The sequence below is a fragment of the Saccoglossus kowalevskii genome, chromosome 4, assembly GCF_978046115.1.
Source record: "Saccoglossus kowalevskii chromosome 4, keSacKowa6.1, whole genome shotgun sequence".
Lineage (NCBI taxonomy): Eukaryota > Metazoa > Hemichordata > Enteropneusta > Harrimaniidae > Saccoglossus > Saccoglossus kowalevskii.
The window spans coordinates 14,109,933-14,129,512 of NC_140644.1; the positions used below are offsets into that span (position 1 = coordinate 14,109,933).

The following is a 19,580-nucleotide window of genomic DNA, read 5'->3' on the forward strand; positions in this document are numbered from 1 at the left end:
ATGTATCGGGTGATAACGCGCGCTATTAATTTTTATTTGATTCACAAGATTAAATTTAATATTTTATTCCTTAATTTATTTCGGAATATTTAGAATATGATTGAACGGTTATTTATTGCATTCAGGCGGAATACCCTCACCCCTATCTAATATACCCTCACCCCTATCTAATATTAGAATATTCTTTGGGAGGGCTCATATTTCATGGATAAATCCTATTATTCCAAAAATAATTACGGTCTAAAAGTGTAAGGGTACAATTTCCGCATGTGTATAAAAAGACAACAACAGCAGTGTTGTACCAGTATACCAGTATAGTGCCGTACCTGACTACACGCAGACATAATACCAACTTCAGCAAAATGCAATTCCAGTGTTTCACGGGTTATTTATCGTTATTTATTGTTTTCGCCTGCCAGTTCGGGATCCTTACTTCTGAAATTATTCAACCGAAGTGCCGTGATTCAGAAGCACCTTTCTCACCTGCAGGCGAAATACAATTTTGTGAAGCCTATGCAGACTTCGGCTGCTGTACACACGAACAAGACGAAGCAGTCCGAATATACGTTGAATCTGAGTGGACGAAACTCGAAAGTGTGGACTCGAATTTACTTCCGTATTGTTACGACTATTTAAAGAATTTAACCTGCCTGCAATGCTCTCCGTACAGTTTTGGTATGTTTTTCAACGAAGTCGTTAATGGAGAGATCAAATTTGCAGAGCACCCCAAGTTATGCGATGAACTTGTTACTGATATCACCAACGCTTGTCCCGAAATTGCCAGACACTTTGAAGTCGGAGCAAACACAATCGGTGATGAACGAGCAGACGACAGTGACGGTAGTTGTTACCCTATCATCGAGTCGGAAAAACCTACAGGCGAACTGGACGGCGTTTGTCTGAAAGAACTGGCCGGCGGTCTGCGTAACCCCCTAGCATTAGTTCATGCAGGGGATAAAAGCGATCGTTTGTTCATAGTTGAACACATCGGTGTTATACGAATCATGGAAAAGGGCGGCGAACTGCGTGACGAACCGTTTATTGATCTTCAAGAGAAGGTGTTCACGACTGATACACCTGGGGACGAACGAGGACTGCTTAGTCTAGCCTTTCATCCCAAATTCTCAACAAATGGTTATTTTTACGTTTACTATAGCAGAGTTGCATCAGGTGAATTCGACCATCGTAGCGTAGTATCAAGATTTACAGTGCACGCAACGAATACAAACAAGGTAATTCCAAACAAACTTCCTGTAATATATTGATAGTTCTTACTACTACAAGTTACTTGACCATTTTCCTGGATAATTATACATGTATAAGTATTAAAGTACGTGGAGAAAATGAATTATGTCCATATGAATTAAAACATGGCCATGAGATCCGTTCATTAGTCGGGAGAATGTACTGTGCAGTAATTTCGAAAGGAAAATTAAAAAAAAAATCTCGGGAGCAAAACATTATACCGGTAATCTTACCTCTAACAGCGTATTTGTATCAATACCATGTCTCATATGTTACTTGCAACAAATTGACAATACGCGTTTGTATTGAACTCTTTTTGAGGAAAGGGTTATTTTATCAGGAGGTCCATCAAGAGTTTACCAAACTTCTCAAATCCCATAGAGCGCAGCTATATAAAACAAGATTCACATGGCAAACCAAGCTCAGGATTCCTTTCAAACATGTCTTTCATTGCATCTTCCATTCATTGATGATTCAATCACCAAATCATACATTGGGACCACAAAAAAAATGTTGTGCTTGGTTCAGTTTGAGATGTTTGGTTAGTTAAGGAACGACGTCAAAAGATCGATGTCGGATAAAAAACTTATTTCCTTTAGTTTGGGGGTGGGGGGTTTTGACCTCAAAAAGTTTCCATCCTACAAAAACGATTTTATTTTTTAATGAAGTCAAAAAAATCTTGGAGTACTTGTAGTTCTATCCAATCATGGACAGAAATAACCGAAAATGGGGGAAAAAAACAGAAAAATGTTTTGGTTCGAGTGTAAATCTGTGCGTCAAATGAGGTGCATTTGTAAACTCTTTTTACACCCACCCGACAACCAACTGCTATGCAATACTACTGTCCGATTATCAATTTGTATTTAATGGTGAATGTAGTCTGACGCCAAGACCAATATTTATCAATTAAGTTTCAGTGGGGGGTAGGGGGGTTTGGAAAAAAACTAAAGGAATTAAGTTTTTTATCCGACATCGATCTTTTGACGTCGTCCCTAAATTAGCAACAATGTTGAAAATTAGTTCAGAAATATTTGGGAAGGAGTTGTACTTCTGGACAAGCTTGTGCTGGACTGCAAGGTCTGGAAGTTAACAACTCAACCAGTCTCACATTATAAATTATTGGTGCTGGACTGCAAGGTCTGGAAGTTAACAACTCAACCAGTCTCACATTATAAATTATTGGTTCTTTCCAAATCACAAATTTTACTTCATATTATAAAAACACTTCTCTCATAAATAAATAAATTACATCTTTTCAGACCAGTGTATTTTTTCGCACATGCTTTTCTTGATGTTTGTTGTCTCGAAATCACACCAACATTCATACAATTGTTTCCAAGAAGGTGCGATTGTTTTCATATAAAATAAACATAAACATTTAATCTATTTGTAATGACAATCAAACACCAGTATGCAATCACAATGAATTAACCATTTTTTTTCGAAAAACCATTAATTTGAAATGTTTTATATAAATTTGATGTCATTTATGTAAGTGTCATTTGGTTATGATTGAGGGAAAAACACACAAGTAATATAACTTTATATATAATAGATAATTCCTGCCAGAAAAATTGTCACATTAGTTTAAAGGGTAGTGGTTGTCACGCCACGCATGCACGAGATATGAGTCTCATATAAACAAAGATGGTGACTGTGGCACAGACCAATGTGTACAAACTGAGACATCACCAAGCTTTGATAAGGTAATTTTTTAGGCATCAAAGGAATCACCAGCAGTAATTAGTGCAATTCGTACGCAGGTCAAAACCTGTACTTTGGATTTCATTAGAAAAACGCATTTGATTATTATGAATGCTGCACATGCACGGTGCGATGACCACCACCCTTTAACCTGTTGATTGTATTTTATCCCACAGAGTAAACTGGGATAATTCTTTTGGAGACATTCTCATTAAAAATTGATGTTCAGCTGTCAAAACATCGTTGTCATACTACTTGCTATCAGTCTACTGACTGTACAACACATTGTCTGACTACATCAGATATGGGAAGTACAATGTGCACATTTGATGGTTGCTAGGGATGAGAGTTGATTCATGGTTACAACAAAGTAGGGTAGCTCAACGACATTAATGGTCCATATGTAAAGCATATTTAATGGGTATTGTTTGTTCAATTATAGGCTGATTTGTCTAGTGAAATGGTCATTTTGGAAATAAATCAACCTGGAGCTACAGAGAATGGTGGTCAACTTGTATTTGGTAAAGATGGATATCTTTATATCACTGTGGGATACGGTGGTGCTGATGATGAAATGGCTGCTGATAAGTAAGTTACTATATACATTTTATGTAAATTGTTAAATATTTATAAATATAAATGATACAGTATCAAAAACCGAGAAAACTGTTCTCTTGTACTGTAAAATGATTTATTTTTGCTATTCAAAAGCTGATTCAGTGAAAAAAATCCCATAAATATGTTCCTGTATTTTATGTTCAGCCCATCTAAAATCAGTGAAAATAAACTCTATACAAAATACTAGTATTTTCAGCAAAAATCAATTTTAGCTAAAATAAAGTATTTTGCATTATGGTCTGCTCTATTTATATATCATATAGTTTCCTATTATTATCCATCTGGGAGTAAACATAATTAGAATTTAGCTAAAAACCTGTACAGATGTGTTAGAAAATGTTAGACGTGTTCAAGCAGGATGCCTTTTATCTCATTTGGAAATTTTTGTGTCATACTAGTATTCACAAACCATTTCCTCTCTTTACATTGTGATGGAAATCAAATAAATCCCAGCAGACATTTTTTGTGTGTGTAAGTTAACCTTTTCACCACCAGACTTTCTCGCCCATATCAATCTGCACTTTTTTCTTATATGCTTCAATATTTCTGGAAATTAACCCTAATTTTGGAGCCAACAGACAAAATTTTCAGTTTTTATTTTTAAAAAATTGGCTATTTTTGTCCAAATCTTCCAAAGGAAAGTCCAGACTATATACGGGACAATTTTATGAATTTGTGATGAAAAGCAGAAACTAATGGTGAAAAGTTTATGGGATTGCTTGATAAGTTAATTGACAGTATAATAATGCTTTTGAATGGTATTCACATAAACATCTCATTGTATCTTTACAATGTGTTAAAATGTTGCTATCAACTTAACAAATTCACCTAGTTTTTACAAATGTCAATGGCAGTTCAATCAATCCAGCCAATCAATGAGCATAATGCACAATGATGTCATTTGAAAATGTTTTAATATTATTCCATCATGCATAGTCTCTAGTTTTAGTTTGAATAGTGAAATTTATAAATACATGTACTGTAGAATACTTTATTTTCGCTTGGAATTTATTTTCGCTATTTTCGCTGAAGGGGTGATTTCGTGAAAATAAAATCCAGCGAATATACTTTTTTTCCTATATTTCACATTAAACTCATCAAAAATCAGTGAAAATAAATTCCATACAAAACGCCCAAAAAGCCTTTTCAGCGAAAATTAATTCCAGCGAAAATAAAGTATTTCACAGTATTTATAAAAATGAAGGGAAAGGTTTGTTGATTTGATAAAGTTTTATTAAATAAATAAGGCAAAATCATTTTACTATATCTAAGGTGCATATTCAAAAGACAACAGAATAAATTTTCATCTGGTTTTTACCCGTTTAACAAATGTTCGATATTTAGGCAGAGGTTAAGTTTAAGAACACATAATTTTAAATTTTGTGCAAGAAAACAATTAATTACTTTCTAAGCAATGAGGTAAACCTCTTTGAGGCAAATATTTTGTTTGTTTATAACAAAAAAGGCTTTATATAAGCAGATGGTGTCCTGATCTAATATGGTTACTATGCTCTAAACAAGAGCACTGTACATTCTGTCGAAAACAAACAAAAGTTAATTAAACAGTGATTTTGTGGTTAAAGTATTTTGTTCAGCTGTAACTTTTGAGTGAGATCATGTTGCCATGGTGATATTGCTTTTGTATTAACATCCATATATAAGTATCCTCATGGCATTGAAATATGAAAAGTCATGGCTAAACATGGCTAAAACAATTTTAACAAAGAAATCTTTTGAAACTTTGCTAAGTTATTCTTTGTGTTTGATATTCAGAAGAAAAACCAGTTCTGACTCATTTTCCAATCCAAATTGACCACCAAAGTAGGGTTTAAATGCTTGTGGGTAATCAAAAAGTCAAATCTGTTTTCATGGTTTCTGGTTTCATTTCCTTTTATTTACACTTTGTTTTATTTGATGGAACCTTTCAATCAGAAAAAATGTCCATTTGCTTTTAAATTAAATTTTTTCACTAGCTTGTCACATCCACCCTGTGAATGAGAATGTCTGTTTTTGTTACTACCACAAAATAATCTTTTTTCTTCAAAAATTGTATTCAATATAAAATGTCCATTTGGACCAAAATTAACAAAATAATATTTAAATAAATACAAATTTTTGCAACAAAAGTTTGGCGGGGAAATCTTCCAAGAATAAGTCACAGTACATTATGCTATAATAAGTTATATTTTGTGTGCACTTCTCAGATCCAATCTACTTGGCAGTATACTAAGAATTGATGTTGATACTGAAGATGATGATGAACCTTATCAAATACCCATTGATAATCCATTTGTAAACGTAGTTGGTGCTAGGCCTGAGATATATGCATATGGATTTCACAATCCGTGGAGATGTTCAGTGGATCCTGGTTCACTACCAGATGGTAAGTATCTTTTCAGGAGGTTGGAGCTGAAATCAAATTATGTCATGATCACCATATTTTCATTACTATGGGGTTGTTCCATCAAAATAATGAAAATAAACAAAAAACTATTGGGTTACCAGCATTTTTTTAAGATACAAAAGTTCAAAGTGTCACGAAAAATGGTCAAAATTGTAATTTTTACACTGGTTTTCATGGTGAGATTATTTCTTCATATGTCAAAATTTTGCTGAGTATCATGGGATGAAAACGTCATATATTACTGACGTGAATCCAAATATTGTGGAAATATTTAACAAACTTTACATATAATTTAGTGGGTTTCCAGGGTGATAATATTTCTTCATCGTAAACCGGTACATTGCATATATGTGCAGTAACATGCTCAGTATTGCAAAATTTTAATTTGTTTCCCATAATGCATTGCATATATGTGCAGTAACATGCTCATTAGTGCAGAATTTGAATTTGTCTCCCATAATGCATTGCATATATGTGCAGTAACATGCTCATTAGTGCAGAATTTGAATTTGTTTCCCATAATGCATTGCATATATGTGCAGTAACATGCTCATTAGTGCAAAATTTGAATTTGTTTCCCATAATGCATTGCATATATGTGCAGTAACATGCTCATTAGTGCAAAATTTGAATTTGTTTCCCATAATGCATTGCATATATGTGCAGTAACATGCTCATTAGTGCAAAATTTGACTCTATAGCTGACTTAAGAGATTGCCTTTCACTCTACTTGATTTTTTTATAGATGGTAAGTTTGTGGGCACTCGGAGTGAGTTTTTTTTTTTTTTGGCTTTTCTTACCCAGACAGTCTTGGCTAGATAGTGTTGAAATTTCGGAACATTGTCAATGCTGGAACGTACCCTAAAATAGATTTTAAAATATAGGGAATCGAGACACGCATATGTGATTAAAAGTCCTGAAAGTTTGTTTACGTTGCTCTTTGATTGACAAGTCACTGTTGATGTTATATGCAAATGAGTTGCTGGCCTCAGTTACGGTGCGGCGATGTGTAACTTCCTGTCCGCGACCCTGTTTAACTTACCTCAAGTAATCAACCAACAACTAGTCTTGCAAACTACAAAAAAAAGACAAGATCTAGACATTTCCAGAATGCAAGCAGAATACAAAAAACATACAGTTGTAAATGATAAGTAAACTTTTTCACCCTTATCTTGCAACATGTCGACAACTTCTAGCCTGGCAGCTTTCAGTGGAGTACTGTTAAATATTTTTTATTTCACACATTTTTTTTCTCCGAAGGCATTATAAAACTGACTAATTATACATTTGTCGTTTCGCTGTAACGATCACCGTGCTGATAGCATTGCGATGTAGTAGTGGATAAACACCATTCAGACCATTGCTGTGCTGTCATCGATAACTTTTCAGTGGCAAAATACACAAACGTAAAATGCTGGGTTAATTAAAAAATAAAAAATACCCCGAAAATTACAGAAACATCGGCAACAAGGTATTTCCAGCGGTCAGGGTTCGTTTTAATTTTTATCGACCTGCCTCGTCTGCTCGTAGTTGAATGAAACCTGTTTAGATTTACAATAGTTGTCTTCCATTTGACTTTTTCTCTCCGGCGTTTGAGGGATTAAGTACAAAAACTGTGAATAGCCGTTGTGTAGCAAAATATTACGGCCCATTTCAACCTGGCCCTCTAACTTCGCACGGTCCATTTCACCTGAGATCGTGAAAAACTGCGTCATACAGATTATTTTTTAAAGGTTTGAGGAAACGTAAATATAGACTCAACCCACCCAATGGGGATCGCTATGTTTATATAACTGCATGAATATCTCATTGGCTTTACGTAATCCATTGTGCCCCTCCCTAAGTGGAAAAGATAACACAACGCCATGACAGTCTTCACGCAAGGTTTTGACTCCGTGGACGATTTTACGTTCGTTTCCCTAGTATTCTAAATATTTTTATTTTATTTTTTTATCTGACGATTGAACATCAGCAAGCATCGGTGTATGATGGATTTTGGCATGTCGTTGTGATGCAATAGCCATTTTTGTGGACGATTTAACGTCACTTTCATAAAACGACCATTATCTCCGTTCGTGTTTTCTGGTTGGTCAGTCAGAGAGATTGAAAATTAATTAGGTCCCACAGTTTTTGTCAGTTTGTCTTGACATTTTCACACTATTTTGACAACGTCTCTACAAACAAAAGGACGTCTGGGCTTATTTTTAAAGCTTTGCATTCTCGGACAATGACATTCGAAGTGTGAAATACTGACAGGGATTAACTATACATTCAAAAGAGAGAATGTTTGTACCAGTTTTCTATATTTTAAAATCGTCTTTTGAGTATGTTCCACTATTCACAATGCTGTGAAATTTTACAGTCTATAGCCAAGACTGTTTGGATAATAATAAGCAAAAAAAAAGAAAATTCACTCTCAAGTGCCCACGAACCTGCATCTATACCTTAAATTAAGCTGTATTTTACCATTTTGTATCTTCCTGATCCAACTATTTGGTGTAGAGCTCATAATTGGGGAAAATTTTCAATATTTTTTCAATTTTCTACCAATATATACCGGGGTACCCTTGAATCCTCAAAATCACACAATGGCTTACAGAAAAAAATATATATTATAGTCCTATTTGAATGATTGCATATCTATGTACCTGTGTATAATACATTTACTGGTAAATCCAGTAGGAAGTATATTTTGAAAATATAGCTGTTTAGTTGCTTTTATGTTTACTATATGCTCATACGCTTGAAAAACTGAAAAACAGACCATCAGGTTTAAAGTGGCATTCAGCCTTTGTATTGTTGTTAGAACCATAGAGTAGACCTTAGAAGGTCTATGTTAGAACTCACTATATAGAGTATATTGAGAAGTATTTGGGCTTTTACAAATGTGACGATAGCGAGAAAACAGTCTGTAACCAGCGGTACACAACTAACAACATTCACTGGTATATATGTATAGGGTCTCTCCTCCTCACATGTAGTAAACACAGATTTACCCATGCTATTATTTAGTTTTCATTACTCAATTATATTACAACTGCTCATTATTCATTGTCTAAGTTGAATCTTTATGAAAATTTAACATCGTACTGTAATTTTGATTGCTAGGCAACGATGGAGGTACAATATTCTGTGGTGATGTTGGTGATAACATAGCAGAGGAAATTAATGTAATTCATAAAGGTAGTTACTATGGATGGTATCACCGGGAAGGACATCTTTGTCGATTGAATGATGAAGAGAAAGAAATGTGTGATAATCTTGGTAAGTTGATTAAAATTGTATTATTTGTAGCCTTGGAAGTATGAAGTATTATTATACTTTATGACACTGAAAACAATAGAATTCATTTGACCGTAAAATGATGTTTGGGCATGTCCTAGGCTATTCCTAATCTGTGTTGCATGATGGGGGTGTTAGCCACTGAGCAACAAGTTCAGACGTGTATAACTTTTGAAAGCCATAACTACTGTTTTTGATCTATGATGCACATCCGAAGATTTCAACTATAAAGTATACAAAAGGCATCTATGAAAAAACATACTGTAAAATATTTTATTTTCACTTGGAATTTATCAACAATGAAATGCATGGAAAATATTTTTCTCTCTTATGGTTTATATTTGTAATCATGAGTGACAATAAATTACGTGAGTCAACTCAGTGTGCAGTTTTCAGTGAATATTGAATATTAAAATAAGTAGTGGTTTTGTATTACCAGTATATTAACTTGTTATTGTGTTGGGAAAGAAAATAATACTGTAGATTGCTTTAAATTATTTTCACTTGTAACTTATTGCTGTGGTTAACACTGGAGGGATACTAATTTACCCTATAAATTTGCAAGACAAATCTTTCTGAATTTTGAGTCTGGGAAATCTTTCAACTGTGTACTAAGCACATTTGCAAACAATTGTGTATGTGAATCGATTTTGTAATTTTCTGTAATAATTTATTAATAATAAAAGCAGACATGTCTCATTTGTCTGTGCCTATACACAATACACATTGCTAAACTTATGTCTTTCAATTCTACAGATGATATGCATAATGATGACCAGCTGCCAATTCATTTCTATGAACACACACCTGAGACTGGTAATGTTAATGCCGTTGTTGGTGGCTTTGTTTACAGAGGATGCCAGTCACCAAATCTGAAAGGCTTTTATATATATGCTGATTACATTTTAGGGTAGGTATAATAATAATATGAGGTTATTATGAAGATACCTCAAAAGTATGCACGAAGACAGTACACTGGGAGTATCGACTGACTCGCAGTAGAGGTCAATGCAACAGTGTACTGCCTGAGTGCATACTTTGAGGTATCCTCGTAACAACCTTATTATTATACATCTTTTTTTTCAACATGCTGCTAAAAATTGTTTACACAAATCGACCAAACTTTTATTCATATGGTGATAGATTCTACCAACTGGGTTTTAATTTGGGTTGAAAAAAATGGCAACATAACATATTAAGTCTTTGCAAAACAGGAATTTCCCACATGTTAGTTGCATGCTCTAAAACAACCAATCTATGAATAACTGAGTAAAACTCTTAACTTTGAAAATTCTGTAATATGACAATAATGCCTGTCACACCAAGGGATATTAAAAAAAATGTTTTGATCTCAATATGACAGATTACAAGAATTCTGGGTTTTCTCCATTCTACAGCAGTAATATAATATATAGTCAGGACAGACTATTTGCAGTCCTTCATTTGTTTGGTTTCCGAGAAACCATGTAGCCCCTTCCCACCCAATATAGCCATGTATGGTGGATTTTATGATGGGATCAAGACAGATGCGATACACTCTAACAAACTCAGACAGATGATTTAAATAATTAACAATCACAATATCAGGTTTATGTACAAATTATAAATAATATATTTGATGATCTAAAATTGATTTTAATACAGCAACTTTAAGAAAATGTGTTGACTTACTGGTATTATAAAAGCTACTATTTCATTGAAATTTGTTTTATTTTTCAGTAAACTGTGGTATTTAACACAGAACTCAAGTGGCCAATGGATAAACCATGATCTCAGTTTTGGTAACAAGGATGTCTGTAACTATGGTTACCAAGGCCCATGGGATAAACATCATTTTATTCTGGCATTTGGGGAAGATGAACAAGGTATGTTAAAAAGTAGATTATTAAGAAACAAATCATCATAGATGTACCGTACTTATCTGGGTAAGAACCCATTCCCAAGCAAACGCCCACCCCCCACTCTTGACACAATAAAGAAGTTGAGGTCATATCCACTAGCCCAGGGGGTCTTTTTCTACACAAAAAAATAACAAAAACTATTTTATATCCGTTAACTGTGGTTGTATTAACAGTTAGACTTTCTTGTAGTCGTGATGCTTATAAAACTATTCTTGAAGTATAATTGTTAATTGCGTAAAATAAAGGGTGAATGCGAAATAGCTGTGACAGCAATATAGGTATTTCGCTTTCAGAATCATAACAGTCAGCAAGTCTATAAAAATATATATCAAAGCAGAAACGGTAGTTCTCTTTTTGAAATATGTCATGGCCTGTTTGGGCGAGTTTGTCGGTGGGGAAATCCTAATTCAAATGATTCCTCACTGACGATTTTTATTATTTCTGGTTTATTTGTCACATTATAAGCAATACATTAGTTTTGTTTTACTTCTAGTGTTGCATATTGTTCATTTATTTCTGTTGCATGTTTTCATTTGCCGTTCTATTCCCTGCCGCAGTTCGATATGCGTGTTGTCAATTTTCGTGAATTTTAGTTTTTTTGCTGGGGATATCCTGGCAAACGCCCACCCCTATTTTTTGGCAATTTTCCATGTTCAGGACCCTGGGCGCTTACCCGGATAAATACGGTAGATGCAGTGGGCAGAGTGGTGCTGCAAAAGCTGATTGATTGGACAACTTTTTCACTTTAACTTCAGTGATCAAAATTGATATCCATGTCAAATTGAAATAAAATTCATTGTATTGTCGGTGATTATGTAAATTTTCTTACACTAATGATTCTCTGACCTCTGACCTCTGACCTTTATTTAAATTACAGGAGAGGTATACATGATGACAACCACGAGTGTGAGTAATACTGATCCCACTGGTACTATCTACCAGATTGTTGATCCGGCTCGCCGTACGGATCCATCAACATGTAGCCAGATAGATTCCATCACTATTGGAGAGGAAGAATTCCCGGTGTTGTCGGCAGCCAGCAAATGCACCATGACGTATGCCTTAATGGCCGTTTCTGTTTTCTCTCAATTCTTCTCAAGTTTTTGAGAGTTTGTGAGATATACCTGTACAACAATATAGTATTTATTGTGAGCGTCAACAGAACTATAAAAAATATATATTTTAATATACTAATTCAGTAATGCCTTGATTAATAAAATGATTTTAGGCGAACAGGTATAATTTGGCCAAAATCATGACTTAATAATTCAGAAAAACTACAGCATGAATATCACAACTCACTGCAACTGAAATATTAACTCTTTCCCTAACTCGTGACGTTTGTCTTGTGTGAAGCAAAGCAGTTACATATTTTGCAGTGCAGTTCAGATTGCATGTGTGCACATTAATGTATGTCATTATTTAATAATCACGTCACATGGATCAGTCTATAAATATATTTTTCACAATGTTCTAAAAATATGTAGTAACCTATTTTAGTATTATATATTTGTATCAACAGTTTTTGTTTATATTTTGTATTTAACTGTAATGCCATTTTTTGCTCCATCAGTTGTGTAAATGACAAAGGTTTCTGATCAAATCAACATTTAATGATCTTGTATTATTAAAGATGTACTTCTAATGGTGCAAATACAGTACATGTCTTTATTTTCAGCATTTAGTTTCCCAGTTTATTGTTAACTCTGCCAAACCATAAATTACTGCACACCAAGAAAAGGACTTTTGTTTGCTTTACACTTCAGTCTCATATTTGACCAAATATAGAATTAATCTGTAAATAATTATGCAAATGAGTTTATTAAAAATCTCTAAATGAGTTGAGATCAACACAATGGCACCCTATGGAATGTCAAAAAATACATGTGGGGTTCTGGTCTTGTGAAAGAAAGATTGGACAAGGTGTATGTTTGTTTTTTTAAACAACTGCCTAATATGCAAATGATTTAATTGGTATGCAAAGTTACTTTAATAAAACTCATTATTATAGTATTTGCATACTTTTTGTATACAAATCTGTTCCAAATATAGGGTACTTCTTGTATACAAAAATTATACATAAAATGCACAAATTTATTCAGAATTTGTATACTTTTTGCACACAAAAAGTATACATTTTGTCTAATGAATTTCGGTTAGGGGTATGCCTTTTTTTGAAACAACTGCCTAATATGCAAATGATCTAATTGGTATGCAAAGTTACTTTAATAAAACTCATTCACACTGCAAGCAATTGCCAAAATAAGCTTGAAAATAATTGAGGCAGCTGTCATGAATCTTCAAACATACATGTCCTGCACACGGGTTGCAGAAAACACCCTGGGACAGTGAGGAAGTCTACATTTGGCACAGATCAAAGATGGCTGCTTCCGTAACTACTTTCATATTAAATTCATTGCATGGTTCAGCCTCAATCCCACATGGTCAAAACAATTGTTCGGAGTAAAATTATATATAAAAAACACATTTGCAGCACATACCCATATCTTAAACATTATTAAAGAGATTAACATTTTATTGTTAAAGTCATATTACATCATGTTTATAATGAAGGAATTATATTTGTTATGTTATAAATTGGCATATCTGTATTTTGCATAATTAATTTTTATAATAATTTATACATCATGGAAATGAATTTCATATTTACTTAATGAAATTGTTTATATAAACTGCCACAAGAATTGTATTGCTAGTGTAACTGCCAGAGGTAAAAAAAAATAAAAACCATTCTTTTCACACGTGATAAACTCTTACCTGAATATGCATCAGGGTTTATAAACTCATACCTGAATATGCATCAGGGTTTAGAAACTCGTACCTGAATATGCATCAGGGTTTATAAACCCACACCTGAATATGCATCAGGGTTTAGAAACTCGCACCTGAATATGCATCAGGGTTTATAAACCCACACCTGAATATGCATCAGGGTTTAGAAACTCGCACCTGAATATGCATCAGGGTTTATAAACCTACACCTGAATATGCATCAGGGTTTATAAACTCATACCTGAATATGCATCTGGGTTTATAAACTCATACCTGAATATGCATCTGGGTTCAGAAACTCGTACCTGAATATGCATCAGGGTTTATAAACTCATACCTGAATATGCATCTGGGTTTATAAACTCATACCTGAATATGCATCAGGGTTTAGAAACTCGCACCTGAATATGCATCAGGGTTTAGAAACCTACACCTGAATATGCATCAGGGTTTATAAACTCATACCTGAATATGCATCTGGGTTTATAAACTCATACCTGAATATGCATCTGGGTTTAGAAACTCGTACCTGAATATGCATCAGGATTTATAACTCATACCTGAATATGCATCTGGGTTTATAAACTCATACCTGAATATGCATCAGGGTTTAGAAACTCGCACCTGAATATGCATCTGGGTTTAGAAACTCATACCTGAATATGCATCTGGATTCAGAAACTCATACCTGAATATGCATCAGGGTTTAGAAACTCGCACCTGAATATGCATCAGGGTTTATAAACTCATACCTGAATATGCATCAGGGTTTATAAACTCATACCTGAATATGCATCTGGGCTTATAAACTCATACCTGAATATGCATCTGGGTTTATAAACTCGTACCTGAATATGCATCAGGGTTTAGAAACTCGTACCTGAATATGCATCAGGGTTTATAAACTCACACCTGAATATGCATCAGGGTTTATAAACCCACACCTGAATATGCAACAGGGTTTATAAACTCATACCTGAATATGCATCAGGGTTTATAAACTTACACCTGAATATGCATCAGGGTTTATAAACCCACACCTGAATATGCATCTGGGTTTATAAACTCGTACCTGAATATGCATCAGGGTTTAGAAACTCGTACCTGAATATGCATCAGGGTTTATAAACTCATACCTGAATATGCATCTGGGTTTATAAACTCGTACCTGAATATGCATCAGGGTTTAGAAACTCGTACCTGAATATGCATCAGGGTTTAGAAACTCAACCTGAATATGCATCAGGGTTTAGAAACTTACACCTGAATATGCATTAGGGTTTATAAACCCACACCTGAATATGCATCAGGGTTTATAAACCCACATCTGAATATGCATCAGGGTTTATAAACTCATACCTGAATATGCATCAGGGTTTATAAACCCACACCTGAATATGCAACAGGGTTTATAAACTCGTACCTGAATATGCATCAGGGTTTAGAAACTCGTACCTGAATATGCATCAGGGTTTAGAAACTCAACCTGAATATGCATCAGGGTTTAGAAACTTACACCTGAATATGCATTAGGGTTTATAAACCCACACCTGAATATGCATCAGGGTTTATAAACCCACATCTGAATATGCATCAGGGTTTATAAACTCATACCTGAATATGCATCAGGGTTTATAAACCCACACCTGAATATGCAACAGGGTTTATAAACTCATACCTGAATATGCATCAGGGTTAATAAACCCACACCTGAATATGCATCTGGGTTTATAAACTCATACCTGAATATGCATCTGGGTTTAGAAACTCATACCTGAATATGCATCTGGGTTTAGAAACTCGTACCTGAATATGCATCAGGGTTTAGAAACTCATACCTGAATATGCATCAGGGTTTATAAACTCGTACCTGAATATGCATCAGGGTTTATAAACTCACACCTGAATATGCATCAGGGTGTTTAAACTCATACCTAAAGATGCAATATGGTTTATGAACTCGCACCCGAATATGCATCAGGGTTAATAAACCCACACCTGAATATGCATCAGGGTTTATAAACTCATACCTGAATATGCATCAGTGTTTATAAACTCATACCTGAATATGCATCAGGGTTTATAAACTTGTACCTGAATATGCATCAGGGTTTATAAACCCACACCTGAATATGCATCAGGGTTTATAAACTCATACCTGAATATGCAACAGGGTTTATAAACTTGTACCTGAATATGCATCAGGGTTTATAAACCCACACCTGAATATGCATCAGGGTTTATAAACCAACATCTGAATATGCATCAGGGTTTATAAACCCACATCTGAATATGCATCAGGGTTTATAAACTCGCACCTGAATATGCATCATGGTTTATAAACCCACACCTGAATATGCATCAGGGTTAATAAACCCACATCTGAATATGCATCATGGTTTATAAACCCACACCTGAATATGCATCAGGGTGTTATAAGCTCGCACCTGAATATGCATCAGGGTTTATAAACCCATACCTGAATATGCATCATGGTTTATAAACTCACTCTTGAATATGCATCAGGGTTTTATAAGCTCGCACCTGAATATGCATCAGGGTTTATAAACCCATACCTGAATATGCATCTGGGTTTATAAACTCATACCTGAATAAGCATCAGGGTTTATAAACTCATACCTGAATATGCATCAGGGTTTATAAACTCACACCTGAATATGCATCAGGGTTTATATAAACTCATACCTGAATATGCATCAGGGTTTATAAACCCATACCTGAATATGCATCAGGGTTTATAAACTCCCACCTGAATATGCATCAGGGTTTATAAACTCACACCTAAATGTGCATCAGGGTTTTTAAACTCATACCTAAAGATGCAATATGGTTTATGAACTCGCACCCAAATATGCTTCAGGGTTAATAAACCCATACCTGAATATGCATCAGGGTTTATATAAACCCACACCTGAATATGCATCAGGGTTTATAAACTCACACCTAAATATGCATCAGGGTTTTTAAACTCATACCTAAAGATGCAATATGGTTTATGAACTCGCACCCGAATATGCGTCAGGGTTAATAAACCCACACCTGAATATGCATCAGGGTTTATAAACTCACACCTGAATATGCATCAGGGTTTTATAAACTCACAGCTGAATATGCATCATGGTTTATAAACCCATACCTGAATATGCATCATGGTTTATAAACCCATACCTGAATATGCATCAGGGTTAATAAACCCATACCTGAATATGCATCAGGGTTTATATAAACCCACACCTGAATATGCATCAGGGTTTATAAACTCACACCTAAATATGCATCAGGGTTTTTAAACTCATACCTAAAGATGCAATATGGTTTATGAACTCGCACCCGAATATGCGTCAGGGTTAATAAACCCACACCTGAATATGCATCAGGGTTTATAAACTCACACCTGAATATGCATCAGGGTTTTATAAACTCACAGCTGAATATGCATCATGGTTTATAAACCCATACCTGAATATGCATCATGGTTAATAAACCCACACCTGAATATGCATCAGGGTTTATAAACCCACACCTGAATATGCATCAGGGTTTATAAACTCGCACCTGAATATGCATCATGGTTTATAAACCCACATCTGAATATGCATCAGGGTTAATAAACCCACATCTGAATATGCATCAGGGTTAATAAACCCACATCTGAATATGCATCAGGGTTTATAAACCCACATCCGAAAATGCATCAGGGTTTATAAACTCATACCTGAATATGCATCAGGGTTTATAGACTCACACCTGAATATGCATCAGGGTTTATATAAACTCATACCTGAATATGCATCAGGGTTTATAAACTAGCACCTGAATATGCATCTGGGTTTATAAACCCACATCTGAATATGCATCAGGGTTTATAAACTCACTCTTGAATATGCATCAGGGTTTATAAACCCACATCTGAATATGCATCAGGGTTTATAAACTCACTCTTGAATATGCATCAGGGTTTTATAAACTCACACCTGAATATGCATCAGGGTTTATAAACCCATACCTGAATATGCATCATGGTTTATAAACCCACATCTGAATATGCATCAGGGTTTATAAACCCACATCTGAATATGCATCAGGGTTAATAAACTCACAGCTGAATATGCATCATGGTTTATAAACCCACATCTGAATATGCATCAGGGTTTATAAACCCACATCTGAATATGCATGAGGGTTTATAAACCCACATCTGAATATGCATCAGGGTTTATAAACTCACAGCTGAATATAGATTATGGTTCAATAGACCACAATAGCGAGTAGCATCCTATTTTGGGGGGGGCTATAAGAGGTAACTTGCATTATCTTCCATTCATTGCACACATTACAAACAACCTGTATCCATATTCAATGGTGTCATTACATTATGAGGTATGCAAATTACACATTATTGGATACATGTTGCTACTTTGCAATATTTTTAACAATGCTGTCAGAGTAGCGAAACTCAACATTGTTCAATACCCAACCATTTATGGGTCAAATGTATTATAATTATGAATTCAGGGCTTGAACTACACAGAAACATCAAAGTCAATTGCCTTGATACCGTTCACTATGTGGAGATTTCTTATATATAACTATCAAATGAAACTGTGTTCCTCTCAACTATGAAATTCAAGCCCTGCCAATAACTGTAGAATTGCAAGTGAATTCAGTTTAGAATCTTACAATCCAATGTGGCATTATGGGTAATGTCTAATGATGGAAGATAATTGTGAGGTAACAAACTATTGCACGAGAAATAAAGGCAATCATATAAATGTGTCCAGTATTTTTATTATGCATGAAATATGAAAAATAGAGCAATTTACACCATGCAAAAAGTTAATTTTCAAAATAGCTTTTAAATAGAGTTTGTGATTTCTACTTACAATGTGGTATTGACAGCTGATCTGCAGTTATTTACAGTGATGAATGCAATCGGTTATTTTAACCGGATAGTGATTTCTGATTGGCTAGTGTGACAAACACAGCACATTTTCTAATTTGATAATGGTCAGTCAAATGGAAGAACATCAGCCAATAGACCATTTTCCGTTCACTGCGAGAATCACACGTTATGCGTGAAATCGAACGTAAAAACAGGACAAACAAAGGTCATAGCGTCGTAGTGGCATCAAACATCGCGTGAGATTCGACAAACGCGAAAGTATTTTGGGGGACATTTCCATGTCAATAATGTGCTGTACACATTTGATGGGCAATTTTGATTAAGTGAGGATATTCGAATGCAATATTCTTCCGTCAAAGATCGGCCGGTCGATGTGAGCTACGAAATAAAGAAATTCAAGTTCAAAATCAAATCGTTCAATTTTTGCAGCAGACGTTCGACGCGCGACTTTCATGCATCTCGCGAGATCTCGCAGTTGTACGGAAAATCACCTATAAGTGGGAGGTGGGAGTTTTAAAGACCACTGAATTACTTTCACCAGAAATATTAAAACATTATCACTAATTGGCTATTGTCTAATAAATGACAATGTAGCCAAGATGGAAAAGTTTTAGTGAATGGTAAAAAACAACAGAAATCAACACATCTCTGCCAATATAAAAGTGCTTGAAACAAGATAACAAAACACCATCTCTGATTAGTAGGAATA

At 34.7% G+C, this 19,580-nt stretch overlaps 1 protein-coding gene across 1 annotated transcript; it reads left to right on the top strand.

Annotated features, from left to right (window-relative positions):
- The first annotated feature begins 362 nt into the window (after positions 1-362).
- On the top strand, positions 363-13,925 carry LOC100374024 (HHIP-like protein 2). Its single transcript, XM_085498255.1, has 7 exons — positions 363-1,232; positions 3,392-3,537; positions 5,772-5,950; positions 9,080-9,235; positions 10,010-10,163; positions 10,973-11,118; positions 12,032-13,925. The coding sequence occupies exons 1-7, from the start codon at positions 363-365 to the stop codon at positions 12,259-12,261; spliced, it is 1,881 nt and encodes a 626-aa protein (XP_085354381.1). The 3' UTR covers positions 12,262-13,925.
- Positions 13,926-19,580: the final 5,655 nt, after the last annotated feature.

Bases quoted from the DNA above. Each gene is read 5' to 3' on its own strand.
- LOC100374024 (XM_085498255.1), top strand. From the start codon at position 363: ATGCAATTCCAGTGTTTCACGGGTTATTTATCGTTATTTATTGTTTTC. The intron at 5,951-9,079 runs GTAAGTATCTTT...TTTGATTGCTAG, and splicing joins TCCTGGTTCACTACCAGATG to GCAACGATGGAGGTACAATA. The intron at 10,164-10,972 runs GTAGGTATAATA...TTTATTTTTCAG, and splicing joins TATGCTGATTACATTTTAGG to TAAACTGTGGTATTTAACAC.